At 37.9% G+C, this 26,315-nt stretch overlaps 1 protein-coding gene across 1 annotated transcript in view; it reads right to left on the bottom strand.

Moving 5' to 3' along the window:
* Nucleotides 1-3,236: 3,236 nt before the first annotated feature.
* The window catches only part of LOC124163855 (G-protein coupled receptor Mth2-like), a 69,007-nt gene continuing 45,928 nt past the window's right edge, over nucleotides 3,237-26,315 (bottom strand). The window contains exons 2-7 of the mRNA XM_046540959.1: nucleotides 24,189-24,530; nucleotides 18,325-18,922; nucleotides 13,027-13,105; nucleotides 10,385-10,557; nucleotides 9,287-9,458; nucleotides 3,237-7,787 (exon numbers count right to left, since the gene is read on the bottom strand). Coding sequence (XP_046396915.1) covers nucleotides 6,920-7,787; nucleotides 9,287-9,458; nucleotides 10,385-10,557; nucleotides 13,027-13,105; nucleotides 18,325-18,922; nucleotides 24,189-24,530 — 2,232 coding nt within the window. The 3' untranslated portion in view covers nucleotides 3,237-6,919. The remainder of the gene's footprint in view (nucleotides 7,788-9,286; nucleotides 9,459-10,384; nucleotides 10,558-13,026; nucleotides 13,106-18,324; nucleotides 18,923-24,188; nucleotides 24,531-26,315) is intronic.

Genomic DNA, 26,315 nt, shown 5'->3' with positions numbered 1-26,315 from the left:
CCGAGGCAATTATGCGGGTGGTGAGAAGGTTTCCGTTTTTTGTTTCCTGGAAGATGACGAGCTGAAGAAGAAATGGATTAGGAGTATTCCGAGGGAGAATTTCATACCTACGGCATATTCTAAGGTAAGTTGGCAAGGGTGTGAACAATCTTAATGCCTGGTTGTAGAATTAATTAATATTTACGAGTTAATATACGAGGGTTTGGACAAAAGTTGAACCGATACTATTTTATGGCCATCCATAATCAATGCATTCGTGTAGGTTGTTGTTATTTGTTGGAACGTGCACTCGTACGTTATCTCTTATGTTTTCATTCATCTTGTGTAACCAGGCAATGACGAGATATATTATAATATATTTTGGTATTTAGTTTTTTGCTGAAATATCTTAATACTAATGTTTGTAGAAGGCTCTCACAATGGCCCCTTGTTTTTAGTTTAAAGAGGTTCTGTATTTGTATACTGTAATCATGCAATACTATTTTCCCTTGTACTTTAGGTATGCATTAAGCATTTCCTGACTCATGATGTTTCCTCGGAAACATCCACCTTTTATGAGAAGACTGGCAAGGTAATTACAGTGAAATTGCCAACACCTAGACTGAAAGCTGGTGCAGTACCTTCTGTTTTCCTTGGCTGCCCGTCTTACTTAAGTTCGGCTTCATCATCACGTGAGGAACCCGAGATGAAGCGACTGAGATTGGAGATGAAGCACCTGGAGAGGTGTATTAATCTCCTCAGCTGATGTATCCCCCCTCTGGCTTGTGATCCTCATGGAAGGTCTCCAGAATTCTCCCCTTCCACAATGGACCCTACCTATTGTTACTTTCCTGTCTTTCTCAACTTGCCCCATTCCTGCTCTCACTGGCAGTAGGCCACCGATTACGCTGCCACCTCCAAGCAGTAGCAAGAAGGTGAAAAAAAGGCATGACCCATCGGTGGGTCTCACCTTGCAGAATAACGTTCACTCGGCACTCACCTGTTGGTCCCACAACAATCTGGAACAGGGAAGGGATATTCAGCTCTGCAGTAAACATGCATAGCTTATTTTTGGTGGAAATGTTCTCCATGCATTCTGAGAAACTTTCTCAGACCATATTAATCTATAAAGCTGCTACTTTTGACACTGCTGCATGTCTAGGTTTCAACATCGTTCAGAATTTCTTCTTATTTCTGGGAGAGACCATCTCACAGCTCATGATTTCTGCCCTGCATATTTTTATGCACCCACGTATGGTTCATGCTTTTCATATCGCTTAGGTCTCTGTAAATACTTTTTTGGCTGGGCAAGTAGCAAATATTAAGCATGTATGTACCTCATATTAGGTATTGTAGCTGCTGCAAAAGAGGAATCACTCATCATTTAGTTTCATTGAGGTGATTCATCTTCAACTACCGTTGGCATCAAAATGATGTGCCGCTGTACTTTGCAAATTTATATCTGGACTTCAGTTCATGCCATAATGATGAATAATGGATCATTTTAAAGTTAATTTTATTCTCAATTCTAATTTATTTTTTGTTTTATGAAAATTTCAAAAATCAAGTCATGCGAGTGCAATAAATGACTCCGCGCACCATAAAATTAGCCGCTTTGTCAACTTCGTGAACTTTGTTACTCAACCCTGGGAAAACTACTACGTCTTCAACATTCATCTTCCACAATAAGTTGCAAACATTAATGTAGAATAATAAATGGCTTTTGAATATTTTTAGAACGCATATTTTGTTGTAAATTATGAAAATGTTTAAACACTATGTAGTCCTACAGTTTATCTCGAAAGAAAAAATAAATTTGATTGAAACACTTCTTAATTTATTTTCAATTTTTCCATGATCCGAAAATACATGATTTTTATGTAGTATAGGTTATATATGGGCATTAAAAAATATGGCGGAGTAAACGAATGCTGCATTGTCTTGCGTGCGAAACAGCTTCCTGGTAACCGGCACTGGCCCAGCGCGGCCCCGTTTGGGAACATGATATTAATAGTAGTTACTAACATTCACAAATATCAATATTTTTATAGATTATGGGTCATAGAATAATGAAAATAAATTAAGCAATGTTTCTATCAAATTTATTTTTTCTTTCTGGATAAACTGTAGGACTAGAGGTTGTTTAAACACTTTCGTTATTTTACATCGAAATATGCAATATTAAAATACACAAAAGCCATTTTGTTAATCTACATTAATGCTTACAACTTATTGTGGAAGATGAAGGTTGTAGACGTAGTAGTTTTCCATAGGTTGAGTTACAAAGTTCATGAAGTTGACAAATGGCTAATTTTATGATGCATGGAGTCATTTATTGCATTGCACTCGCGTGTCTTGATTTTTGAAATTTTCATAAAACAAAAAATAAATTAGAATTGAAATTAAAAGTACCTTTAAAATGATGCATTACTCATTATTATGGCATGCACTGAAGTCCAGATATAAATTACAGTGCAACCTCGATATAACGACACCCCACGGTGTACTAATAAACACTCGCTATAGCGAATTGTCGCTTTACCGGAGGTGGAGCAAATAATAGCCAATATACCTGTTGCGAACAGATATACAGGAACAGGAGTGGTGCGGCGACAGATAAACATCTATCCGATAAACGTAAGCATAAATCCAGGAGAAAGGCGATGTTTTTTTGCATCACTAAATTTCCTTACTCAAATAACGACTAACTATTCAAACAATTTATAAGCGCCACACTGAATAAAAATCATGCAAAGCATTGTTTCGTCAATCATTATATTTATCTAACGACAGTTTACCACATAAATTTGAGACTGAGCACTCCATTAACTTCATTTCTTACAGATCGCTGGCAATTACAGAGTTTAAGGAGTCTTGATGAAAGTCTTTCGGCGGTGAAACCCTCGCTATGGCGAGAGCCAACACCATAGGGTCTCGTAAAAACGAATTTTTTAACACGCTTATTATAGGGTCAATTGACGGTGCATCGGCTATCCCTCGTAATAGCGGGGGTGTCGCTATAGCCCGTACTCGCTTTAACGAGGTTCCACTGTAGTAAAGTACAGTGGCAAATCATTTTGATGCCAACAGTAGTTAATTTTTTATAGAACAAATTTTTCTCATTAATATAATTAGAAAAATTGGCAATAGTTTGTATAAGATTGGCGAATTTCCATAATTAATCCTTGCTAATATACAGTATCAGTTTTTTTAGTATTTAATGGAATATAATTATGTAGTTAGAATTTTTTTATAAAAAATTTATTGAAGCTTTGTAGTTTAAATACAATACTTGATTAGAAACATTGTATACATTCACTTAGAAGCAAATTGGTATTAGTAAAATGAAATACCTACTTTCAGCACTGGTCTCCAAGAGGTGTGGCTGCTTGGTTTATACTTTGTGGTGGCATGATCATTGAGGCTGTGCAAGTGAGTGCCTTTTTGAGATTCCAGTCAGATGAAATTAATGTTCAACTCCCACTAGATTTCAAGGTAATCATGCTCGGAAAACAGACTCTCAGGCTAGTCTTGTTATGGCTCGAGGTCTCCATCTCCATGGATGTAATTATTCTGGGCCTTGCGGTATCATGTGACATATTAAGTTAACATTCCTGTATATTTTTGACATGATTAAATGATGTCGTCCCACAAAATAATTAAGAATTTTAGTAGTTCTAGGCCAAGAATCGAGAATATAGCGGAGATTTGGCCTTGACATAGAGCCTACTAACTATGGATGCACAAGATTTGCTTCTATGAACATAGGTCACTTCTAGCACAGGCACAGTAAGTCAATCAAGGCCTTTAGGTGTTCATTTAGGGTCTTAACTGTATCAATTGCGTAATGCAATAATTCTGATGTTTATCAATGATATCTCATTGTCTTCAATGCTGTGAAGCAATTGACTGAGAAACTACTGATGCTGATGAGATGGCATAGACCTTATGTATTTTTTGTAGTCTACATGTAGGCATGATAGAACTTTCTAAGGAACAGCAGTTTTCTTGAAAAATGTTGCAGGTTAAGTATCTGTTGATGCTACTGAAAAATTTTTGTGGGTTGAAAAATGATTGTGTTAATAAGATAATTTTATTTTTACTAAATTTCTACAACTAAACTGGTTTTGGATGTCCTTGTACAAAAGGCTGGGCCTCGATTAAAGTGACTTTTGACTTGAAATACAGTAAATCTAATGTTTAACTATGTATATATCTGTAAATCAAATCATACCAGGGATTTATTATCGTGTTTTCAAGAGATATCTGATGAAAAATCAAAAAACTGCATGCAACGCTGAAAGTTAAGCTGATTTATTGAATCCATATCTGGAGCTCGGTAGCACCCACTGGGAGTAGGTAATTCACATAAGTCGAATAATTGAAAATTTTCTCTTATTTTCTATATTTTGAGCTATTCCTATGGTAGCCATTATTTATAGATCCTAAAACAGTATAACATGCAGAATATTGTGCCAGATTAATGGAAAATTATTCACTTAATGATGTTTCTTTGCTCATTATCCAGGAACACTTTGCATGATCACACTCTTAAACCCAACATAAGCCTTGTTTTTATACCCAGACAAATTATTTAAAAAATCTAAAATAGCATCAAGAAAGGATTATTTCGTACTTTATGAGCTGTAAAGGTTATTTTTCTAGCTCTAGATCTAAAATAAGGTCCAGCTAAATTGGATGTTTTTGTGCCGCAAAGTCTTAGGAAGAATCGAATAGTTATTTCCATTCAAACCATTTTTACACTTCCACATTCAATTGCCATTATTCACCTGAAAATAAGCTCAGTAGAATCGCACCTTATACATATTTATAATCCTTTGCTGTTGTATTATTCGAATTCTCTACATAGAAATTATATATTTATTTCTTATTTATTAATCCTTGACGCATTGCATAGTTTGTATTCTTGATGGCAAATGATACTTAAATGTTTTTAAGTTAAATGCTAAACATTGAAACTGTCTATGCCCTGGAGATATGTACCATTAATAAATAGCTCAATTTTGAAGATATTTACCACTAATAAATGGCTACATTTTGGCATGGAAAGCATATTTTTAATAGAAAAATAGAAATGACCAGAATTCCAGTGGAAAAAATCTCTTGCATAGAAGAAAATCTCACTTGGCCTTTAAAAAAATCTCTGCCCGCACAGCTGCATCCAGGAAAGTGCTTCACAAGGATGTGTCAAACCACAGCGCAACAATGGAAGCAGCATTATGGACACTGTGCCACGCTAGTTTTGTTGTGCACAAGTTGCTTGGGAGGCAACTACTGAGTGACAGGTCCGTGATCATGGAGCACAATCATGCACTTGCGCCATCTTCTATATGTGGAAACCAGAGCTGCACAGAGCTGATGTAAAGGCAACTAGTATGTGATCATGCCATTACCCATCAACCAGCCATGGATGCGTGGGTCTTAGAAACCAGAGCCTTAGCTGCCTGTAATATTTGTTTGAAATACACATCTATATTCCCATATAGTGGCATTAAAAATGATGCCATAGAAAGCAGGGTTCTGGGGGTTCAGATCCCCCCCAAAATGTTCAGGAGGTACATATGTCTTTACGTGTACCCCTATCCAAATTACCAACCGTCGCAAAATATGTCTACTTCCCATTAGCTTGGCTGACCCTCCCCCAAGAAATTGTTCTAGCTATGGCCTTGGGTAACAAACTGAAGGGGTTAGTTGTCATGGTTGAAAACACATCTACATAAGTCAACATGTATCTTTTACAGTTAAAAATAATATGAGGAGCCTTTCTATTTCTGTATGCATTAACACCAATATGATCCCAGGAGAATGATTTAAAATCATTCATAATGTGAACTTGCTCAGTTTCACCACCAGGTAAGAAAATTTGAAGTACATACATAGTTGTCTCCAGCATGACCTAGAGGAATCTGCTAATGGTTGTCAATGAAAAGCTAAGACTTTCTTATGCCCCATAATTTATTTAACCAACTAAGAACGGTCAATATGGTTTTGATGTGGAACGTCATCATAATGGACAACACAGGTACGTACACCTGACTATGATGTTGTTCCTGAGTAGTCCCTGACGAATGTATGATCATTTAAATAAAATGCATGGAATAACGAACTCACAGCATTTCACTCACAAGAGAATTAAAGGCAGCCTTTGATATTTTTACCCATTGGCAAACCTGAGAAAAGTTCTTACATGTTAAATGCAATGGTGGTGGCGTAACATGGTGAAACTCCTTCATGATGCACAAAGGTTAAGAATAACCTTTGTGCTTCTTACATGTTATTCACTGTGCAAGTGCTACATCATACAAAATCATTCATTCCTTACAAACTCAAGTCCCTTCCTTTATACTGCTTAGTAAAAACAATGCACATTTTTTATGTATCATTTATATCATACAGTGCTGCAAACGGCAGAAAATCATCATGAATATCTTGCTGGTTTTCCTTTGTAGTGAGGAATATTACTGATGAATTGGAGCAATATCCAAATCCATATGGGTGCCAAGTTAAAATTTTGACCTACCATTGAAACTATCCTGCCTTCTTGCTATGGCAGAGAGTTTGTGGTTCAATTGTTGCTTCCACAAATTATCTGTTAAATTGCCAGTCCAAAGACTATAACATAATGCTGCTGTAAGACTATAACTTTTATGCTGCAGTCATCTCTTGGGTCCGAATTTGGTGATGACTTTGCTTATGAAATAATGAAGCTACCATTGGCATTTGATGTGTAATAAATACGATTGCATGGAAAAAATGGGGCACAAAAAATTTTCAAGATCGTCATAGCACTTGTGGACTCACAGATCTTCTTGTTGTCTTCCCCACACGATGCTGTTAATTTTTTTCTGATCTCTCATATTAGTTGCCGTGCTATTTTCAGAAATTCTTGCTCGCAAGTAGTTCTTTAAAATCTTGTGCATTAAGTAACGAGATTTTCCGTGTCTTTTTTTGTTCCAATTCTGTTATCCTGAGTCACTGAGGAAATGTCGCCTGTATCATCTTTTGTATGATTGGATGGCATTGGAGTCATTGAATCCCTTGGTATATCACAATTTTCGGATTCATTTTTATGCTGCGGATTGCTTGATGCATCTTTCTGCTCTTGATCTTCTTTGCTCTCATCTGTAAGACTAATTGATTCACCCCCATGCTCCTCTTCTATTCCTTCTTGCACCGACAATCCAGGCAGGCCTTCATCTTGAAGCTTGAAGGAAACACTGATAGACTCCTTTCTTTTCCTTGTGGAAGCATCTGGGCAAGTGGTGAATGTATCGGATTCAATATCCGTACAGCACGTATCAGTACTCCATCTCCTTACTTTGCTCTCTACGAGGCCAGACACAGTAGGTATTTGGCCTGCATCAATGGATTGAGACCTAGTTCCTTTTGTTGGGCCTGGGGAAAAGTCTCCCATATCAACAAGTGTAGCATTGCTGGTTCTCTTTGAAGGATTTCCCGCCTTGGAACTTGATGATGCTTCCTCCAGTTCAATTCCTGATGAAGTTTTATTGGAGGATGACGATACTTCGATGATTTTGCTCGTTATATTGGCCCACAGACGAGATTTAAACAGCTTGCGCCAAACAGAGCCGGTGAGCCTTGCATTTCCCATGAACATGATGAGGATGAATACTCCTTGCAGTCTGTTGACGAGGGCAAACAAGTACCAAATGACACGAAGGTACCACTTCTTGTTGAGTCGAAACGGTGTATGGAGTGCTTTAGTCACTGGTTCCAGAACCCAATGGAAACCCATCAGTAGCAGGAGCCTGAAATACATTTTTGTCCTGAAAAGAGAAAAATTATCACTGGCTTTACTTTGTATTTATTTGAGATCTGGAGTCATTTGTATGAAAAATAGGGAGCTATAAAAATTAAATTTTGAATCTTTGTTGTGGTGGAAAGTAGGAAGTCATGTTATCTATGCTATAGAATACAATCACTTTCACAAACTTTACTAACATTATAGCTTTGCAAACCACACTTTTAAATTGTCCACCAATCGTGAGGTACCAGGGGTAAGATTCTCAAAATTTCTCAAGCTATTTTTGTTCTTAAATCAGAGTACTTCATTTTGAAAGTAAAAGATAGACGATGATAAGTAGTTTAAGTAAAATTAACCGTCTCAAAATTGCACATGTTCTTCACTGATGATTTATTTATGGTATGGGAGTGAACAAGACTTGATTACTCTAAAGTGAAATAATTCAAGATCAAACAAATACAATTTACAAACCATCAAATATTCATTGCTTTTTATTTAATTTGTTTAAGTTCTGAATAAGCATTTGTGTTCTCTCTTCATTCAAGATAAATAAAAGTGCATTCGTAAATAATTATTAATAAGCGCAAGAAAAAAATGTTTCCTTCTATCATTCAAAGTGTTTTCAACATGGTTACCAGCATTAACTTTGCTACCTGAGGATGGTTTAGCCTAAAAAATTGTTTTCAAAACATTTTTTGGAATCCTATGCTGCAATAGATAAGAGATAGTGAAACTTTCACTTATCTGAGGAATGCAATAGCCGTGGAAAGAATTTAAAGGAAGGAATTTAATGATCGAATTCTGGGAATTTGAAAACTAGTTCCAGTCAAAGTTGATTGGTAGATTCTTTAAATAATTCTTATCATAAATCAATTCTTTCATAATGATAAGTACTTCATCATTATTTCCATACTAATTTATTTCAACCAAATAAAGTTTCAGCAAATAATACCACTTTCAAGGAATGGCATCATATTCCAAAACGTAACTTCAAAATGACATTATGTATGTGCCAAAAACCTGGGCCTATTGCAATAAATTAGTGTGGAAATACTCTTATATGTACTTTTCATTTTGTTAATTATCAAATATTTCCACCATATTACACTGGAAACTGCATCTTTTAGTCAATTCTTGGAGTTGGGCAAGTTCAAGCGTTGTGTTGTTCTGGTTTTAGCAAAATTATTTCAGCCATGAGTGCATGCCAGCCGTAATAAGGTGCTGTTTATCAAAATCTCCCCCCTCCCCCCACCTTGCATTACCCTGCATTTTCAAAATCTTTACTGTCTTTGTTCTGTCCTCACACATTTTAATGTCAGCCAATCAAACCTCTTTATTTCATTAGCCTCCTCATACAGAAATAATGGCAAAGTCCCCACTGTACACAAAGTATAGTATGTATTCGGAAAAACCTCTCTCCTTGGTAAGTCTTTGGAACACCTGTTGGTAATTTAGGGAGTTCGTGTAATTATTACAGCTATCCATGCTTTCCAACCAAAGTAATAGTGTTTTCTCCCCTACCTTGCATTGCCATTGTCCCCATCTCTGCTGTGGCGTCGGCTGTCATGACTCATGCTTTTTGAAGTGTCCCGCTTCAGAGAATATATCTTGAAGGCTGTCAGTCCAAAAATAAGTCCATTGATGGACAGCAGAGTGTACATGGGGTACTTCCTGTAGTTCCAGTTCCGGAAAGCTGTGAATTAAAAAAAAGAGGCTTAGTGTAGGTTTTAGTAAAAGAAGATCATATATGTAAAGTATGCCTCGTCATTTTTAAATTGATGCTTTTCATGGAAAAATGGGGTTGGACATCATAAATATATTCTTGTTTATCATTTTTTTACTTAACATATTAGCAGTGATGTGATCATCATCACCTTGAGGTGTTCTGCCCGTCGGCTACCAACTAACCCATGATGTAACTAAGTAAAAGTAAGTAAATTATTATTACGGGGGCTTCCATGGTGATTAAATTGATGATTGGTTTCCGGATTAGTTCCGAATTTGGGAATCATGAAAAGAACTTCAAGAGGGAGGACGGATATCCTTTAGTTTCGTCATTCAAAAGGCTCTTTCAACAATGGAATTCAAACCGATCAAATCAGCGTGTGCCTGACTAGCCTTATATTTGCATAAAGAATTGCAGCTTGCTCTGCAGATCAGTTGGACCCGAAGACGGGAGCTAGAACGTGCCCGAAACTGTCGTCTGCCAAAAATGAGTCGACGTGGAATTAACTAAAATTAATTAAATAAAATATTTTGTTAATTTATGAACAAATGCATACAGGAAATCCTGTTTTAATTTGTTTAAAATTAGTACATATATTGAATTTATGTATACGTAGTTCACAAACATTGATTTTGTGCAATTTGTGTAATACGTACACATTTTAGAACCCAAAACGTATTAATCAATCTCATGCTACTGAAAGTAATGTATTACGTAAGTTGTATTTTATATATTACAGACTTGTTCACAATTGACTGTAATGTATAAAATTGAATTAAAATGCCTCAATGCTGAAGGGTACAATGAGGTACATCTATGTATATGCATATAAGAAATATTCAAATATCACTATTGATAAAGTGCATGCAACTAGAAAGAAATTGATCACTCACTCCCTATTGTACACCAGTCATCAACTGTAGGCTGCTGATCTACTTCCTTAGTGAAATCCTTGATTACGGTGACCAATAAAATGAGCATAGGAGCACCCCATGCATAAGATGAATACAGGATGAACTTGCGCAAATCTTCATGTTTGCCACCCGGCATGATAGGCCTTAGGCATCTGGAATGTAGAAAGATAGCATGGATGTTTCCGACTGCATCTCCCCATGCTACATACATACAATATTAGGTGCTCATCATTATTGACTTTTTGCATAAAAATGTGGTAGAGCCTTGATTATATTCACTCAGCTAACCATTCCTTCTCGTACACCATTTTTATATCATCTTCAAATGTGATAGAGTTTGAAAAATAAAGAGAAATGTATTTTTACATTTTTTGATCTGTCACCCACTTCTTGATCTATTCTTGACGAAAAATTTACGGCCTTCACCGTGCAGTTATGGCTGCGAGGTGCAGCACCAGCTTGACTACAAAGTGCATTGGGCAGTTTGATCGGCAGAATGTTTTGTTTCTAAGTTCCGGTGTTGTGTGTGTGCCATGACAGATTGAGTTTTGTAAACCGCTCTTTTATTGTCCACCAACCCTTCGCAGGGGTAAGATTCTCAAGCTATTTTTGTTCTTAAATCTCAGTACATACTTCATTTTGAAAGTAAAAGATAGATGATGATAAGTAGTTTAAGTAAAATTAACCATCTCAAAATTGCACATGTTCCTCACTAATGATTTATTTGTTGTATTGGAGTGAACAAGACTTGATTATTGTAAAGTGAAATAATTCAAGATCAAACAAAGACATTTTACAAACCATCAAATATTCATTGCTTTTTTTTAATTTCTTTAAGTTCCAAATAAGCATCTGTGTTCTCTCTTCATTCAAGATATGGTATTCTATTTAGCAAAATCACTTATGCTAAACATCTTGTTCCATGCAGAATGCATGATGGATGCTTGAAATTTTGTTTGCAAATGATAATGGCTAAAATTAGGCATGGTTTGAATTATCAATTTTTCTGATGGTTGGGAAATACCAGTAAAATTGTCCTAAATGAAAGTGTGTTCGTAAATTAATTATTAATTAGCACAAGAAAAAAATGTTTCCTGCTATCATTCAAAGTGTTTTAAACATGGCTACAAGCATTTTTCCCTTGGAATAAAATATTTTTAAACTGTATAAAATGCATTGAAACTAGCAGGAAATGGAAAGATACAAAAACTGTCCATTACCAAATATGGCGGACATGTACACTATTTCAGCACCATTTGAAAACGTGCTAAAATCATTTAACAGATAAGTTAATGGCAACTCGGACTTCTAACGAGCAGGTCTATGATTTTCAGCCACTCGTTGGCCTACAGAATTGGCCTGTGGTTCTCTGTTGTTAATTTTCTTGTGAAGGATTCTTTCCCTCAACGAGTGGCTCTTCCTGAAATAGATAATGAACTGAAATTCTCGTGATGCCACAAACTCATGAAGAGGGTGCGGTATATTTCACATTCTCTCATTTGCAAATTACAAAGGAATTGCTGAATGAGGAAAATTTAGTTTTACATCCTTGCTTCCCTTTTTCTTCCATCAAAGAAATTCTTTTGGAGAATTGTCATTTCAGATCTAAGTGAAAGACACCACAACCTAATCGAGATGCAATGACGCAAGCACTGCAAGCTGTGTGTATTGTGAATGATTCATTGAAAATAGAGATTCTAATCTGTGGTGGAAAATAGCTTGAGTCTACATTTCATAGGCCTAAAAGGTTTAACACATTGCATACCAGGGTATTTAAATTCCTCGGAATGCCGATTTGGAAATATATACCTATTAGGGCGTAATGCCTTTGGTTTAAACATGGTTAAAAAGCTAATATTTAGAATATATAATTTTACCCAATCAAACGTTATGATGCAACGATTCATTATGAATAACGAACAACAACTAAAAACTTACTAACAAATACATATTGTACGCTTTAAAATTGTTTAGGTTGACGCGCCTAAATGAAGAGAATCTTCATTATCTGTCCAGAATGTTAGGGAAAAAAATGACGAGAATTCTCACCATCCGTACGCAACGTGTTAAATGTAGCTTATATAACCATCCATCTTTTGATCAACCATTTGTTGATTTACCTAAGGAGGTATGTATTTTCCTTACCAATCCCTCCAAACATACTCCTTCTCTTTCAAATGCCAGCCTTGTGGACAGTGCGGTAAAGTCCAGACATTCTAATCAGAAGGTTATGGTGACTACTACCTGGGTGGGTTATCACCCCTCCAGAGTTTTTTTTGTGTACATGTCCAAACTAGTTCAATGTAAGATAGGGCTTTTCAGGACTAATTTTGCTAGGTAAATAAATGCAAGATAATTCCTACCCTTCCCCAAATTAAAATGATTATTACTTTCATGGAATGAGTGCAAAAGATGCAATGAAACTACAACACTGAAACAAAGGCCAAAATTGCCATAAAAATGATCATGAATGGATTATCCCATGTCCTTTGATTTTCCATTTGTACAGTCCTTTCCATTAAAAAAAAAGAAAATAATTATCGAACCTCCACAGCAGTGATCTTTGACTAGGCAGATAATGGATTCCACTCATTTCCATAAATAAAATAAAATCAACTTACAAAAATGCCATCATAATATCAATTGACATTACATTCAGCCACGTCAGAGGAGCAAGGTAGAAGTAGATCTCTCCAGGCCCTGGAAGAATATTTGCAATGTGTTTAATGAACGAGATAAAACTAATGACTTGTTACAAACATATTATGAATTTTGTATAAACCAAATTGATGATTCCTTTAGTAAATTTCAAATGCTCGTGTCCATTAGGCCGGCCCTTACTTTCAGAATTGCGAAAAGTCTTGTTTTCCTGGTCTCAAAATGATCCAAATGATGTTTATATTCACGTGTTAAAATTTGGTTACTTTAAAATAACGGCAACCCGTGCCCCAAGGGCCCTAAGTACGAAGGACCCTCAATTGAGTTTTTTGGGGCCGAAAAAGCACTATTTCTATGTAAAACGTATAAGTAATGTCCTATGATTTACTGTTTGTTTTGTCCTATCTCTAAGCGTTTAGGAGATATCGTCCGTCGTAATGCAATCCCCCCCCTAGGGCGCTACCCCGCACCGCGGCACTGCTGAAGTATGTCCCGCACCACTTACTAGAGACTTCCCCTCAACCCCCTCCCCTCCCTCGGCAAATACTATGCTCCTGATGTCAAGATCTAGCCTCTGAAGAAATGTATACAAGTATACTTACCTTAGAAAGAATTTAATTGCCATAACAATACTTACAATCCAAGAGATCAATTTATTTTCACTCTGTCCATGAATTTCGGTACATTAACCAAAATAAAATAGATTTTCATTGTATTTCTAATTTTTCACTGACATCCTATATTTGGCAATGAAAGTGCCTTTCCGCACATTAGGGTTGTATTGCGATGAAAAGTCACACTTAGTAATACATTTTGTAAGCTCTCCTCCTTCAAATGTGACTGCCTAAAAATCTTGAATTAGTTTAACTCCTCTCGCTGCACAATCATTTCACACTTGATGACCCCGAATAATTTGCAAATCGTTCTTGTATGTTCATCCCATTCTCTCATGTTCACATCAAAGAATGCAATGCATATTTACAATACATTAAATAGCTTTCTCAAATTAGTGGTGACAAAATTTGGTATAGATACCTTAGTCATGTCTTTACGTTTATAGAATGCCTTCTTCGGTGGATCATATTTTCCTACACAAGACCACGTACGGCATATCACGTTTTTTTTTCACACCTAGAAATGGATCCGTCAAAGAATGACAGGCCTACCAACTCGTCACTCATGTACCACAAGTGGTTTGAAAACCTCTTTTGTGCTTCTTTCGCTATGTCTAGGTTAACACTTTCGTAATTAACAAGTCTTTGTAGGAACTGTGGGTCACTGATGGGAGCTAATGCAACAAAAGGAGCGGAAAAGCACATCTTTTCATTTCTTCTTGAATATATTGAAATCTATTCAACCAGTAACTGCATTTTGTTCTCCTCTTTATTTGCGTAAGAACTTTATTTCTTCAGCCCAAGCACATTTATCCGAGTGATTAACTGCACTTTCCTCCTCGCGCGTCAAAAATTCAATGGTACCGCTCCTTGCAATGCTAAGCAAATAATCAAGTTTTGTTATGAAAGATTCTCTTCTCTCCATCTCCACTGTATTTCGCGCTCTCTTTATGCTGTTGCACGTTCATCCATTCTTTGCGTCATTTTTCTAACTTTTCAATCGCCTTATTTTCCGTAACAACAGGAATTCTAGTTTTATTCTATGGACGAGACGCATTTCTCACGGTTTTTCTCGCATTAAATCTTACAAATTTCGAACCCATTAGGTGATAGAGAAAACACATAGTACTTCTCTCACTGTCGGTAAATTTGAGCCGAGTATTTCTTCACTTTCTTTTCCAACCAGTTCAATGCCTGGATTTAGTCTTGATGCCTTTCCTTGCTGGTCTATTCTTAAAATGAACGTCACGTTCATGATAAAGTATTTATTTCACCACTTTTCTCCTTACATCCTAAAAAAACTTAGCACTTCCTGTCCTTTGCACACTATACACAAGAACTATCTCTATCTATCTACAGTGATCTACATCCGTGAACTGACTGCCTCATTTCTTCTTCCTTGAATATTTCTATCTACTGTTGGAGCCCTGGAAGCCCTGCTCATTCCCTTCATTCCTTTATTATTCATAGACACATTTCTATCACATGCTTATAATATTTTGTACATAAAAAGCACTTTGGAATACAGCCTGCTGGAATGGTTCGCGGCCGTTTGGCGGCAAAAAATCAAGGTTTAAGGGGTCGGTACCCAGTACATAGGACTGCATTGAAGGGTTAAAATTGACATTATAGGCTTTAACAACATTAATCATGACACAAGAGGAACAACCTATTCAATACTGTACCACTAGCATGTAAATCTTGTCATCAGGAGCAAAGTCTTTACCGAGGGAGGGGAGGGGGTTGAGGGGAAGTCTCTAGTAAGTGGTGCGGGACATACCTCAGCGGTGCCACGGTGCGGGGTGGCGCCCTAGGGGGGGGATTGCATTACGACGGACAATATCTCCTAAACGCTTAGAGATAGGTCAAAACAAACAGTAAATCATAGGACATTACTTATACGTTTTACATAGAAATAGTGCTTTTTCGGCCCCAAAAAACTCAATTGAGGGTCCTTAGTGCTTAGGGCCCTTGGGGCACAGGTTGCCATTATTTTAAAGTAACCAAATTTTAACACGTGAATATGAATACCATTTGGATCATTTTGAGACCAGGAAAACATAACTTTTCGCAATTCTGAAAAATAAGGGCAGGTCTAGTGTCCATTGTTAGGAGCCAAACCGTTGTTTTGGCCAAACGGGATGAAACTTCAAGACAAGGGTGAAGGAATACAAAGCATGCTGGAAGAACAAGGATGATACGTCAGGTTTCACCGGGCACCTCTTGGAAATGGGGCACCAAAGCATTTTCGATCCAGAAATACTCCATTTTAACAGTTAAGGAAGGAGGATAGATGCCTTAGAAATTTGGGAGATGGCAACAAATGGAAACCTTGTTAACCCTTATAGTGCTATCCTTCTTCCCAGGGTACAGTCGAAAAATTCGGAGGGTATTTTAATAAAATGTAGCAACTAGGAGAAATAAACATTATATAGTTATTTTTTTAGATATTTTTAAGCAGTTTTTTTTTAATCAATGAGATTAAATTGGACAATAATCACAGCATTTTTATATGTTTTCAGATGTATAAGTTTTTTCTTTCAATGTCCTCAAATTTAACAACAATAACGTAAAAGCCGATATATCGGCGCGACGCACTTTTCAGCCGAGCGTAAAAGCCGATATATTGGCGTGCCGCACTAAAAGGGTTAATGACATAACCTTTCCCAACTCATCCCCCTTATTACTCATCACCCTCCCAAATCCCCCACACCCACAACCCGAATGACAATGTCTTCCCATCCTACCCCTACAGGAATTGCCAATCCCAGCTCGGAACCAACCCCATTCCATTAACAAACATACCTTTATGTATATTTAAACCTGTCCCCACCAAATTTAAAAATATATATATATTTTCCATATTTGATAATGGTGTAATAGCCGAAACCCGTCATAAATAGAAATTTTTATAAATATTTTGTGGAAGTAACAAAGTGTTTGGTAATGATAGAATGGAGCCTTCCACCACATACAAGCTTTTTGATTTAGTTTCTATAATGTGTCTTCGAGTTTGAAACTCGGTGGCATTAACACGGGGGAATAATTTTTCACTTATTTTTGGCTGACTTCGATTTTTGAGCTCTTTTAGGGTGAAATAGGCATGCTATTTCATAATTGTAGTTAATTTTCTTCTAACTTGTCCAGTTTTTTTACTATTCCTTGTGACCACTCTCTGCTTGATTAAGCGTCGGTCATAACAGGCGTCAACTTAAGTCTGGATGGCAATACATTGTGGAATTTGGTGACAGGAAACGTAATAAAAGATTCAGTGTTGTATGTTCCACAGAAATTTACTCGCCCGACCCAGGTTTTGACATTGCACTCTATCATTTTCAAAGGTGAAGATACACAAATTTGCGAGCTTATTTATACCAGGGAGGGGGTGGAAGTTGAGGCAAGGAGGAGGTGGTGATGGTGGGAGGGGGAAGAATTAATGAGGAAATGGATTCCTCAAGGTCGGTGGGTTTATTTGCGGAGTCCAGGAGAACTCATAATAAAGGAGAAGAGTGGGAGGGGTACAAATAAGGTCCTTTACCACACGTACATTTTTATTGCAACATGCTCTTAAATTTCTAAATGTTCTAGAAAGTCCAAATTTTTCCCTTTACAAAGATTGTGGAGAATTTTTTCGTTTTGAATTGTTGAATTTTCATAACAGGCATCATTGCTCTCCAATTGGTGGACATTGACCTTAAGCGATTATTGCCAGACGACTGACGCCCTAGGAGGCCAGCGACAGGTGCATTGTTGTCTAGTTATTCAGGAGGCACTATGGTGAGATGCAGGCACATAGTCCTAAATTTGCTCAATGTTGAGTGGTTTGCATACCCTCAAATTTTGTTGTCAATTCGTACTCATCAATAAACCATCAATTTTATCAGGTCACACATAAATTTTGTTTGAATATTGCTGATAGTTAAATTCATCATTGGTTATTGGCAGGCATTATGAAATGTAACTATATACATATATATATAAATTTTGTATGGCATATGAGACAAAAAGAGGGTATCCTGTAGCTTAATATATTTATGTGATAGATAATAACTGAGGTTATTTTCTTATCCAAAGGCCAAAAGTTAGTCAAAAACAAGTCTCAGCTCTAAGACAGCAAAATGTCTGTTCCCCAGTATAATCATTGTCTATGTATAAACACCATGCATCCAAAGTTTTTTTGCAGTTAATTCTTCATTTTAAAATACCAATAAAAATTTGAAAACTTTCGATGACTCTTTGAATATGTGAGAAAGTAAAAAGTACCCATTTTTTCATATTCACTTCTAGTCAAGGTTAAAAAGTATTTTTCTGGTACTTGCAGCATCGACTATTAACATTGGATAAATAAGAATTTTTCCTGGTAAGCTATAAATTCTAGAATTTTACTCATTAGGTAAGGTTGATTTTATGAACCGAGCACATGTTGTAGAACAGAATTCTTGGTTGCAGTTCTACCAAAAATACGTTGTTAATTGGTTTTCAAATTTCAGTACAAGTCAAAGCTGATGATGTACAGATTGATTGGTGCATGTAATTTGATGTAGTGAGGTTATATTCCACTTCATGTACCAACAAGTGGTTGTGACATTAATGATGAGGAAAAGAATGTGAAAGTGATTACAAAAAGGGAAATCGATATAAACTCACCCAATAGGAAACAGATTCCCTTTGCTGTTCTTAGGGATTCACTTCCATACATCAGCAAGCTTTGCAAAGAGTAATAGATGAGCAGTGAAATAGCGTGACTCATGTGGCATTTTCCATGCAGACTGCGAAGCTCAGGAGCCGCAGCATATAATATCACCATGAACAGCAGGGCAATGGATGAGATAGTTTGGGTAAAATACTTAAAAACATTAACGATAAAGTGCTCTTCTTTGGTGTGTTGGAATTTGACACTCCATCCTTTGTCTTTCTTTTTCTTTGGGGGACAGAATATGCTCTCGTAGGTTCCTTTATCAACGATGTAGTCGTGGCAGAAGTTAGTGACGTTCATGCATTCCTCCTTTTCTTCTCCTATGATGCAAAGGCTAGCATCTGAAGCCCTTATGTAAGACTCTGATTCGTTCAACAGCCTCAGCTCCTTAGATTCTTCATGTCTGCATGGCTTGTCAGTCAGGAGGCCCAAACGGAATGCATTGCCATCCACGGAGATCACATTCTTGCCGTGGCGTTCAGACAGCACTGGTTTGAACCAAGAACCACCATCTGCTAGGGTTGCATTTTCCCTCTCCACACAAACTCCCTAGAACAGAAGAGTGATAATTTTTAATGTGCTGAAACCTGACACAGTCACTAGAGTGCAGCGATAAATTACATTGATGACATATCTGTTGCTATCCATGATAGTCCTAAAAAAGAACGACATTTTAAATCTCTCTGTTCTGCAATATACAGCAAACTCCCGATTATACGGCTACGGTTTATCCGGGTTGCGGATTATCCGTGCATGATTTTCGCTCTCGCTCAATTTTTTCCACGATCTTTATTTTTAAAATCGCACGCAAAATCATCGGAATTACGGCATTGCTACTACTTGTTGCTGGGATACGCCGGGATTATTATTTCCGTTAGAATCTCCATCGAAAAACGGAAGCGATCACGCGCTAGCTGCATTTACGGGAGCACCGTGTTCCTGTTTTTCAAGCCTCGCAGTGCGCGACCGCGCTCCGTGATGACGGATACACGTCCCGCAGCAGTTGAAACCCGGGCAACTGACTACGTAGCGAGTTGCCTGACAGCGCAGTTTCCAACGTCGAGAAGTGGTTTTGAAGCATTCGTGCTAACCACTTTTCAGTATTCGTGATCATATAGCCTCGGATGTGTGGTTTTCGAAACCAGGCCTTACATAGAGCACTAATAACACGAGTATACCATGGTATCGCCGCTAAAAATCGCGAACAGGTTAAGAAAGCTCTCAATGAGTCCGGAAGCACTCTTAAATAACAAAATAACTGCACGAATAGTAATATATTGCTTGTTTTACGCAAATTACGAACATCACTAGACATTTAAGTGAAAGTTTGGATTATCCGTGTTTTCCGATTAGTCGTGCCGTCTCTCCCCATCATTAGCCTGGATAATCGGGAGTCTACTGCATTTCTTTTATCTTCCTCTTGTGATCCAATCTACCATAATACGACTGTAAGTGAAGTATACTTTTTATTTCATCGGTAAACATGTCCTCTCTGAATCTGTTCACACAATAGGTTCAGCCTTTATTTCATTCTTTGCTCATGTAACGACTCCCAGCCTAACTCATCAAGCTATGCACTCAAATTGCTCTGTTTAACGTAGCTTCCCATTAAAAATCTAGCTGCCCTCCACTGTACCCTATTGATTTCCTCAATCAGCCCAGTCTCAAATGGGTCCCGCATACTATCTGCATATTCCAGATGAGACCTAACTAAAGACATATAGCCAGGGCCGGTTTAAGCGGTAAGCAAAGTAGGTACGCGGCAACGTAGGGTGCCAAACAAAATACATAAGTTATTGGTTTTCAAGCTCTAAAAATATCATATTCAATATACAAGAGCAAGCACATAATAAGTTCACGCTGGTATATAAGTCTTGACCCCATTCCTAAAGTATTTGTATTTATTTTAAAATGTATCCATCATGGGCATGCCCAGTGAGGGGCCAGGGGGTGGTCAACTACCCCCCTAGAAGTGAAAATAATACGCCCTCCCCATAGTTTTGATTCTGGGTACGCCCATGGTATCCACAGAGAATCCTTACCACCCCTCAGTTATTTTTGAGGGGGTGGGACGGAATGCTGTTTGCTTACACTGGGTACAAAAATGTCAAACCGGCCCTGCACATAGCTTCTTTCTTAGACCTTCTTATGCATTTCCTGGGAACTCTCTTAACAAATTCCAATGTACCATTGACCTTTCCACATATTTCGCGCATGTGCTTTGCCCAAGAGAGGTCCTTATGTTAAAGAGACTCCTAGGTATTTGAAAGATTCGTCAATTGATATTTGAATCCCATTGATGTTGTAGATTCTGTTAGAAGAGATGGGCTTTACAACACCATTTGCTAATGGCAGAGAGATCTTTTCTAATTCACTAGATTCTTTAACAGTTTCTCTGTAAAAAAAATGCATCATCAGCAAATATTCTAATCTTGGTCGTGACAGCAGTACTAATATTGTTTATGTATAGAAGAAACAAAACAGGTCCTACGATTCTTCCCTGTGGTACACCTGAAGTTATTATAATAGTGCTATAGAGCGTTCCACATTTAGTTGACAGTATGGGCTCTTATGGAGAATCGTTTCCCATGTTAATCTCCATAAGGCCAGGAGCGCGGTGTTGTCAACAACAGCACGAAAATTAAAGTTGCGTTATGCACTGATTAAAAATTTTATTCTAATGTAGAAAAAGGTGCTGCATTCATTGGCACCAATAGTTTTTCGATAAAAATTATAGCAAAAGCTATAAAAAACATTTCCGTAAATTTCCGTCAGAAACGTGTATTTTTTTACTTCATCTTCTTCTCGCAATTTCTGCCTGACCGTTGTCTTTATTGAATTGAATTTTTTTGCAAAAAATTCTTCACACTATTTTCTGCTTGAAGGTCTTCACCAATTGTACAAATATTGAGTTTTAATGTTGTTATGCCGACGTAACACACTTTAGAACAAGAAAATTATGATTTTTGCAAGGTAAAAAGTAGTCGCTTACTAACTTACGTTTCTTACGTCGTAGGTCCCTATATGCTGCATACCAAATGTGAAGAAAACTACAAGGTTATTTTTGGTGAAAAAATCATTAACTTACAACAATTCTGAAGCGAATTACAAGGTTTTTATCTTAAGAAAAAATATTACGGTGCCGCTGGGCGGGCTTCTTGCTTTTTCTTGCGCGCAGAGGGAAAATTCTCAGGCGGAAAAGGAGTTTTTTGTCAATGCATACTATGAAATGTATTTATGTATTCGTTTGATATCCTAAACAGAGAATACCTACTCATACGTCGTAACAGCAGTGTTTTTATCTGAATACATTGATACACGAAAGTAAGCAAGCGGCTTGGAAGTAAGACTCTTTCGCCTTGGTTGTTTAGGTCCCATCGGGGAAACCAAGAAAAAGAATATCTCATAATCTGTACCAAACACTACCCCATCCAGTGCACGCATTTACAAAAGGGGGATTGGGTTTTTTCTGAGTTCCTTTCATAGGGTACCATAAAACCTGCCCCAAAAGCGACCCAGGCCGAAGGGGCCGAGGGAAGAATTTACGAAGGCGTTCAGTTTGTCATTGCATTTTTTTGGAGTGAACAAGTGTTGTGTGGTGCATTGAACATGAGAATTGTGAAGTGTGTTTTACACTTATCTTTGCTGTAACACGCCCAATCAATATGTCCGATACAAAGAAGAGGAGAAAAGGTGAGAAGCTCATAAGCCGCGAAAGACGATTGGTGCTCAAAGTCTTCTCGTACATAAGGAAATCTCTCAGCATTAGTGAGGCCTGCCGAGACGCTTCGAAGGCTACTGGGTGCTAGGAGTTCACTATTTACAGAGTGAGAAAGGAAAGCTCCCATGGTCCATTGGTAACTCCTTCAAAAACTAAAGAAATTAGACAGCCTTACAAAAATTCGAGAGCAGTGATTTTCGACGGTTTGGTGAGATCGGGAATTAGAAGGAAGGTACATGAATCCTTCGTGAAAAATATTCCTCCGACTTTAAAATCCATCTGAAACCCGGTGAATATGGATAGTATTCTCCCAGATTACAAAAGGACAACACTATATCGTCTTCTTTTGGACATAGGCTTCGTGTACGAACGGAGGGGGGAAAAAATCATCCTTATCGAAAGGGATGATATTATTAGTTGGTGGCACAATTAAATATCTAAGGTAGCTAAAAAAATATCGTCGCGAACACAGGACGAGTGTATTTACAGGCGAAAGTTGGATTAATGTTGGACAAATAGTGAACATTAGTTTGCGAAACAAACAATTAGAAAATCCGCGTCAAGCTTTCCTTGCTGGACTAAATACTGGGCTTGGCCCCCACTTCCCGAGGAGGACGATTTGCAATTATACACGCAGGAACGGAAAATGGGTTCATAAAAGGAGCATCACATGTGTTTCTGTACAAAAAGAACTCAATGGATGAGCATGAAGAAGTGGGTGGCGAGTGTTACGAGAGATGGTTTGAGCACTCACTTCTTGCAAACTTACCCGAAGGATCAATTATAGTGGTAGATAATGCCTCTTATTACTCAAGGAAATTGGAATCCTTGCCTACTACAAGGTGAAGGAAAGAGAACATTAAGGAAATTAGCTTTGAAGATGTCAGCTTGAAAAGAGATCTTTAATTTACAATAAACCAAGTACGGGAAAATTTTGAAAAATTAAAGATTGATGATGTCTTTTACAACATCGCCTTTCATGTAATACTAGCTAGAGCCAAAAAATATTGCATAATATGGAAGGAATAAAAATTTTGTCTCATTCAGGAGCGGCTATAATTTTTATTATCCTTCAATTTATTGTTATTTTTTACATTACAGATTATTCATTATTCAGTTTGTGCATTGAATAAGTACGTACATGAAATAACAAAAGACTTTTCCTTTTATACTGCAGCAAAGGTATTGTAATATATGCTACAAAATTCCTTAATTTACGCAGTCTTTCGTGCGATCCCTAACTCCTTTTTGAACTAAACCGTTTTGGCGCCAAATTATGTGTGGTTGCATACGCTGTTAGGATGCCTGCCGGCGGAGCGGAAGCTTGGCAACACTGTTATCCATAAGGCCCGTACTGTCAACTAAATGTGGAACGCTCATTGCATTGCTGACTGCATCCACAAGGCACCGTGCAAGTCACCACCAGGGTGTGTGACATGGGGTAATTCCACATCAGGCATGCAGAAATCCTTGCCTTGATTAGAAATGTTCTCGTGCACCAGACACAGGCCAGGCACTCAGGACACTAGGTCAGACCAGAAACTAGGAGAAAGCTAAGGACATGAACTTCCTGTCATGCAAATAAAAATACCAGTTTGTAATAGAAAAAGGAAAGGCTTGCATAGAATATGATTCACGCATTAATTATTATGTGTCTAAATGCATGCAGATAACGAGTACTTACTGATATAATAAGTTATTATCTACATCAGGGGCGCAGCTAGAAATTAAGGCTGGGGGGGAGTTAAGGTGCAACTAATACTGGTGTGTGTGGGAGTATGGAATACCCACCAGGATAAGTGGTAGGTGTGAGATTGAAAACTGCAGAATTTTAAGATTAATGGTTCAAAATGGTGAGTTTTACGGCTTTCTGAGGGATTCTTGCACTATTCTATTAGTAATATCAATCCAATTAAGTAAAATGGATTAAACTTAAAAGTTTCTCTGAGCTCTGGGGGAGGTTTATCCCCCAAAACCCCCTCTTGCTGCGCCACTGATCTACATACGCAGAGCCTCTTTTACCAAGTCCGAGTCAAGCTATCCTGGTCCCTAATCGTACGCTGACTAATGATGATGAATGTAGCATCGACTTACGTTCGAGTCCAACGCCATGCCCATCTGGCAGCACTTCCTTAGGCACGGTCTTCCGAGGTTGCACGGGCAGCCAAACACGTTGGTTTCGTTGGTCTCGACGTCGTGCACGATCCAGAAGGTTCCGTTGGGGTAGAGCGTTGAAGTCTCCGGGTCCCAAGCGCTTCCGTCTTCCCTCACCACCGACCCCGGCATGAACTCCTGCAGGGCCTCGGGGCAGGGCCGTCCCCCGCCCCTCCTCCCGGGGCCGCCCTCCGCGCACTCGCCCCCAATAGAGCAATGCAGCAGCACGGCAATAGACGCCAGAAGAAGCCGATGCGGCATTTTGGCGTCAGCGGGGAGCATCTGCGGATGAAAAGGAAACAGTGGATGAGAGAATGCTTTCACGGCACGCTGAATTCCTCCAGGTTTTCCACCACGTTATTAGCATACCCCAATGGAAATTGTGTATGCAATTTACGTATAGGATGTGTACATTGATATACATTTGTAAACAAGTATTTAAAGCTTTATAAACTGTATAAATTTTATATCCATTTTACACAGTTGGATTCTTTCTTTTCGTCAATGTTTCCAATTTTCAAATCAGTTATTGATATCTTTAAAGAAACCATATTCTTCATTATGAGCGTAATCTTCTATATATTGTGGCATGGACGCTATAATCCATAATATTTGCTGAAATCACTGTTTACAGTTGCGAAAAATGTAGGTAGGTATGCATTTTACACAAATTATGGTAAAGCCAAATTTCTGAAAAAAATTACATTCCAAAACTTTTTTGTACACAAATGTACACAAGAATTCCTGTGCACAAATTGTATGCAAAATTTTTGTCAGAAATTATCATTGAGATAGCATCAAAACGACAGTTTCATCTTAGACGAAGGGTGTCACGTGGAATATTAGTGGGGAGAAAGGGCTCATTCAGAATGTTTTATTAATGTCTGTTTCGGTAAAGTATGATAAATATGACGATCTTTTTTCCCGCTTCACGATCAGTCGCCCACTCCTCATGATATTGGCGGCGAAAAATCGACGGCCTTTCGCAGATAAGTAGATGGCGTCACTGACTACTCCAGCGCAGAGTCCTCTGGATGGCAGTTCTCTACACTACTCCCTCATAGGGTCAACTTTGAAGTGTATTATCAACAATCCAGAGGACTCTGCTCCAGCGCAGCTCACTGCTTCTGCGATACACCTCGGCGTTGCGCATCCGTTTCAAGAGGTTCGTTTTCATGAAATCTTTAGTGAGCGATTATTTTCTTCAAGATTCGGGTCTTCTGAACGAGTGGTTGAGCCAAAACTCCAATGACGTCACCAACTCATGAAAAGTGGGCGGCAACTTTGGCATTTTTTTCTCATTTTAAAATCATGAGAAAGTTTATAGAAGAGGAAGATTTTTTCCTCGTCCCTTATATCAAACTTACAATATGCCGAATTAATGAAATAAATTGCGATTTCGTTTCGGAGTAAATTCTAACCAATGAGAAAGCATCTCGTAGAAGGACGGCCTGTGTAATGAGGAAAGTAGTGAACCGGCATCTTTATCTTTGACCTGAAGACGTGATTAGCAGTGCTCGTGAAACTATTGTCGCTAATACTTATATTTATATAGACAGATATTCTTTCCATCTCTTTACATTGTCATCGTTACCAATTAAAATATTTCAATACTTTATCCTTATGATATCACATCTTGTACTAGGTTCCTTGAAATGGTTCCACACTATTCTATAAGCCGCTTCCACTTGCCCATGTACAAGGTTTTTTTTGCACATCTTCGCATAGGTCCATCATCTACGCTTCTTGCTTTCCCCGCTTTGCTACAAATATCGTATCATTACTTATTCTTTTGTAGCTAACCAGTCCTTCCTCAGTTTTCGCGCTCATATACTTTCTCCTTTGTTCAATGAGGTCTATGATTTCATCTGTTTTCCATGGCTTTTTTCACAACTTTTTTTCTCCCTACAACTTGACTTGCGTCCGCCTTAATTTCACTTTTAATATTTTTTCCAGCTGATTTTCAGTCAGATCTAATCCTTTTTTGCTCTCCACTACTTCTTGTAAGGCGCGAAACGTTATGGCTCCTTTAATTTTTCCACTTGCCATGAGTTTTTCACTGATTTA

The sequence above is a fragment of the Ischnura elegans genome, chromosome 8 (assembly GCF_921293095.1).
Source record: "Ischnura elegans chromosome 8, ioIscEleg1.1, whole genome shotgun sequence".
Lineage (NCBI taxonomy): Eukaryota > Metazoa > Arthropoda > Insecta > Odonata > Coenagrionidae > Ischnura > Ischnura elegans.
Note: the sequence above shows the minus strand (reverse complement) of the source record. Positions and strands in the feature narration are given on the sequence as shown.